A 4878-nucleotide genomic window follows, 5' to 3' on the forward strand; every position below is an offset into this window, starting at 1 on the left:
ATGGAGTCTGGGAACCTCCCTCGGGAAATCGCGGATGGGCTGGTCGAGATTTCCTGGTATTTCCCTGCTGGGAGGGAGAATTTGGATCTTTTCCCAGACCCCTTCGCAGTTACAAACCTGCGTGGAGACATTGAGTCCCACTGGCTGCAGTTCAGCTTTTTAACAGAGGTCTCCTCAGCAGTGTTCATTGTTACTGAGAGTATCAACGAGAGACAATACGCGCTGTTATCATCTCTGCAGGGATCAGCCACTAAATACTACTTCATCTTTAACTGCAAGATTGAGAAACCCGAGGAGACCCTGCAATTCCTTTATAAATTAGAGTCGGTGCTGAAACTAGACAAACTAAGTGTGCTGATGAGAGAGAACACCCTAAATCATGCTCAGTTTGTGGAGAAGCTGCAGCTCACCATTGGAAGCCTCATGGAGTCCTCTCTCAAGAGAGCCTCCGTAGCAGACATGGCTGCGATAGCACGAGAATTAGGTATCCGGGTGGACGAGGACTGTGAGGAATGCCAAAGTGCGAGCAAACGGGTGGCAGGAATCACAGCGGAAATAAAGGACGTGGCAAAGTACAAGAGGGAAATGTTGAGACTCCCAGGGGGTCTGTGCAAAAAGTTGGCCAAGGCGGAGAAAGAGCTGTTCCGAATGCAACGGCAAGGGGATGCAGCCACTGGGCTCCATGCATCTCAGCAAAGAGAGGAACGGTTGGACTTATATACCCAGCCGGATAAATGTGAGCTTACTGATGGGATGGTCAAGTTTATTACTGGGCTAGGAAAACTCTCTCAAGTGGAAACACACTACTTCCTAAAGTGGATGAAATACCATCTGGGTCGTATTGCTCAGGGCAATCTCTCCAGCCTGCAGGCTGACTATAAGGAGAAATGTCATGTTAGAGGAGATGATCCCCAACATAGAGCAAAACTGCATGAACCAATTTCCTCCAGTTCCTTAGGGGTTGAGCATTTCATGCGTGGGTTGGGGCAGTTTTATGAAGCTGAATGTGCAATGGTGAAGGAAGTAAAAAAGCTAAAAACCCAAAGGCAACTCATCCATCTCCCAGGCATAGCAGCTGACCTGATGCTGGAAGGGTTTCCTCTAGAACTGATCGATGGAGATGTATCCAACATCCCACTGCAGTGGGTGACAGATGTTCTGACCCAGCTCCATGCCAAGCTGGGGGGAAGGTCCAGAATGCTGGTTCTAACAGTGCTGGGAGGGCAGAGCACTGGGAAATCCACCCTCCTCAACACCATGTTCGGTCTGCAGTTTGCAGTGAGCAGTGGCCGATGTACACGAGGAGCCTTCATGTCACTCATTAAAGTGGCAGAGAACTTTCAACAGGAGCTGGGCTGTGATTTCATCCTGGTGATAGACACAGAAGGCTTGAAAGCCCCCAAACTGGCCAAGTTGGAGGACAGTTATCAACATGACAATGAGCTGGCCACACTGGTGATTGGACTGAGTGACATAACCATCGTTAACATGGCCATGGAGAACGCCACTGAAATGAAGGGTGTTCTGCAAATTACGCTAGATACACTTCTGAAAATGAAGAAAATCAGGCAACATCCAAACTGCCAATTTGTGCATCAGAACATCAGTGATGTGTCCGCACATGAACAAAACACGGGAGACGGGTATCAGCTCCTGGAGCCGCTGGATGAAATGACCATTGCCGCAGCTTGTACAGAAAAAGGAATCAGGAAAACGAAATTTCCTGGTATTATACATAATGATGCAGAGAAACACAATTGGTACATCCCTGGCTTGTGGCATGGAGTCCCTCCCATGGCTCCAGTGAACATGGGATACAGTGAGAGTGTGTTTGAGCTAAAGAAATACCTGATTGAATTCATGAGACGATACTCATCTAGTAGACCCCTTAAGGACATCCCCCAGTTTAGTGAATGGGTAAGGAGCTTGTGGAATGCTATAAAACATTCAAATTCTACCTTCAGCTTGAGAAATAGCTTTGTGGCTCACACGTATAACCAGCTGTTTACAAAGTATTCTGAATGGGAATGGGATTTCCGCAAGGAGATGCATCTCTGGGTGTCGGAGCAAGAAACTTTTATCCAGAATCAGCCTCAAGCTGAAGTAGACCATGTGGCTTTAAGCAGGTTAAACCATGAAACTTGGCAGAAACTGCAGCAAGAAGAACGGAGGGTCTTGGATTGTTTGCAAAACTACATTGGAAGCGGAGCTGCAAATGTGCTTCTGACAGGGCAGTACAGGGAAGATTTCATCAGGAGCACCAATGGCCTGACGAAAGAACTCGGACGGTATTGGCTCAGAAAGTGTGAAGAAGCACTTGACAACCAAAGCAGCCCTGAGAGATTGAACCATCAGATCCAAGCCGTGAACATGAAAACAATGAAAGGGAAAGCGGACGGTCTGTTGGGACACTGCAGGAAAAGAAACCTTTCCACCTTTCCAAAGGGGATCAGGATATTCTGTGAGGCGTGTCTGAGGCCTGCCCTGGTGGATTATGTTAATAGGATGCTTGGTATAAAAATAGTGGACAATTTTCGCAAGAGTGCACAGGGGATTGGATATGGCAATCGGAGCTTCTTCCAATTTTGGATGCTGAGCAGACTCTTGGAGGAGATGAACTTTGATGGCTATGTGAAATATATTAATAACTACGAAGAGTTTGCCAAAACTTGGATATGGACACACCTGTTAGATCACTACAAAGAGACTAGGGGCGTGGAAGATTTGGAGAGAGAGCTTCTGGCCACAGGAATAAAGAAAATCAGGGATGCTCTGGAGAACTCCAAGACTCAGACTGACTTTTTAGGCAGCTTTTTCAAATATTTGCAAAGGGATCTTGTAATATCCAGGGACAGGTTAGCCAGAATCCAGCTTATTAATACAACAAATCCAAACCTGTTTCCCATTGCTGTTCAAGACTTTCTGCCTGCACTCGAGCAAGCAATCTTATCCCAGTTTAAAGACTTGGATGTTGAGTCTAAGTTCTCCATCCTGTCTCTGAAGCCCCAGGAGGAGATCTTTAAGCACGTGTTTGGCTGTGGGAAGTGCTGTCCATTCTGTAAGGTCCCCTGTGAAGCGGAAGGCACCGATCACAAAATTCATTTTGCCTCAGTCCACCGGCCTCAAGGGCTAATGAAACCCAAGAGAGTCTTTTTACCCTGTTTGGCACATGGCCCAAAACTTGACTATTCTCCGTGCTATTCTGGGTGGCTTATCAGGGATTCCCACGTCCACATAGGTTACCGCCATTGTTTTTGTGAAGATAACAGTGTCTTGCCCTGTCGTTCTCCAGCAGATTCCAGCTACAAAACTTCCAACTATTGGAAGTTTGTTTTCAAGGCGTTCAACCAACAGTTTGCTAGAGAGTACGGTACTAAACCAGCCGATCTGCCTGGGGACTGGGGTAATGTAACCCAAGAGCAGGCACTGAAAAGTTTAGAGGAAGCTTTTAAAGGGGCAATCTCAGTGCCAGGTCAAAACTGGCTCCAGGTTGTACAAAAGAAACCTAAGGTGTTTCCATGAAACGTATTAAATATACTAAATCTTCCACAGCAGAGCTGGCATCTGGAATGCTGCTGCTGCGTCTACCTCACACTAAATCATTGGCTCATTGTCCCCCTCTAGTGGTTGGAGTAGATGTAGACATGTATGAATCTGCTACTGCCGTTAAGTTACTGGAGCCGGTCTTTTGCCTCAGGCAGTATAGACTCAGGCTACATCTACACTACACGGGGGAGTCGATTTAAGATACGCAAATTCAGCTACGTGAATAGCGTAGCTGAATTCGGCGTATCGCAGCCGACTTACCCTGTTGTGAGGACGGTGGCAAAATCGACTTCTGCGGCTTCCCATCGGCGGCTCTTACTACCACCTCCGCTGGTGGAGTAAGAGCGCCGATTCGGGGATCGATTGTCGCGTCCCTACGGGACGCGATAAATCGATCCCCAAGAGGTCGATTTCTACCCGCCGATTCAGGCGGGTAGTATAGACCTAGCCTCAGGTTTTGAGATCCAGCAGTCCTGGGTTCAGTCCTCACTGGTGACCCAACACGTGCTAGTCAAGGTTGGGAAACAATGGATTACACTGACCAGTTGAGGAGAATGTCTGGACAACATCTTACGTTGAAAAGAAAGCTCTAGGAATAATTACTTCCATAGCTTGAGTGGTAGAAGTGCATGCTGGGAAATGGGAGGTTTGTGGGTGAAACCCCACTTATTACCTATGGGAGGAGTATTATGGTTGCATATGATAGAATTGGATTTCCCAGTTTTCTTTTTTAAATACTGATATATTTAATTATTATTATTATTTATAGGGATTGCTGTAGCACCTAGAAGCCCTAATCGTGATGTACCAGGCGCTGTACAAATAGAATAAAAAGGTGGTCCCTGTGCCGCAGAACTTAAAATATTTAATTCACACATTGAGAAAAATCTCTCTTCAGCTGGGCATTAGCATTAAAAGCTATTATAAAAAAGGGTGACCCAGTTGTTAAGGTGCTAACTTGAAAGACTTGGGTTCAATTCCCTGCTCTGCCACAGCCTTGTTGTGTGACCTTGGGACAGTCACTTAGCCGCTCTGTGCCTCAGTTTCCCCATCTGTACAATGGAGAGAATAGCTCTGCTCTGCCTCACTGGGGGGGGGATATGGGAACAAATGCATGGAGAATTGTGAGGGGCTCAGATACTACAGTAAAGGGGACTTGTAAATGGATGATGCAACGAAATACAGGGTATTCCGCTTTTCCACAGTAGCAAGTGGAGAGGTAAGAATGACTCCCTGCTGCAGCTACTCAAGGACAAGGTGGAGCTATGGCTGGCCAAAGCTGATCAGCAGGGCAGTGGAAAGTATGTAGCACCCTCTCAAGGGATGGAATAG

At 46.8% G+C, this 4878-nt stretch overlaps 1 protein-coding gene across 1 annotated transcript; it reads left to right on the plus strand.

Annotated features, from left to right (window-relative positions):
- Nucleotides 1-4878, plus strand: LOC128835568 (up-regulator of cell proliferation-like). Its single transcript, XM_054025107.1, has 3 exons — nt 1-3058; nt 3296-3365; nt 4752-4878. The coding sequence occupies exons 1-3, from the start codon at nt 1-3 to the stop codon at nt 4876-4878; spliced, it is 3255 nt and encodes a 1084-aa protein (XP_053881082.1).

This window comes from Malaclemys terrapin, chromosome 4 (genome assembly GCF_027887155.1).
Source record: "Malaclemys terrapin pileata isolate rMalTer1 chromosome 4, rMalTer1.hap1, whole genome shotgun sequence".
Classification (NCBI taxonomy): Eukaryota; Metazoa; Chordata; order Testudines; family Emydidae; genus Malaclemys; species Malaclemys terrapin.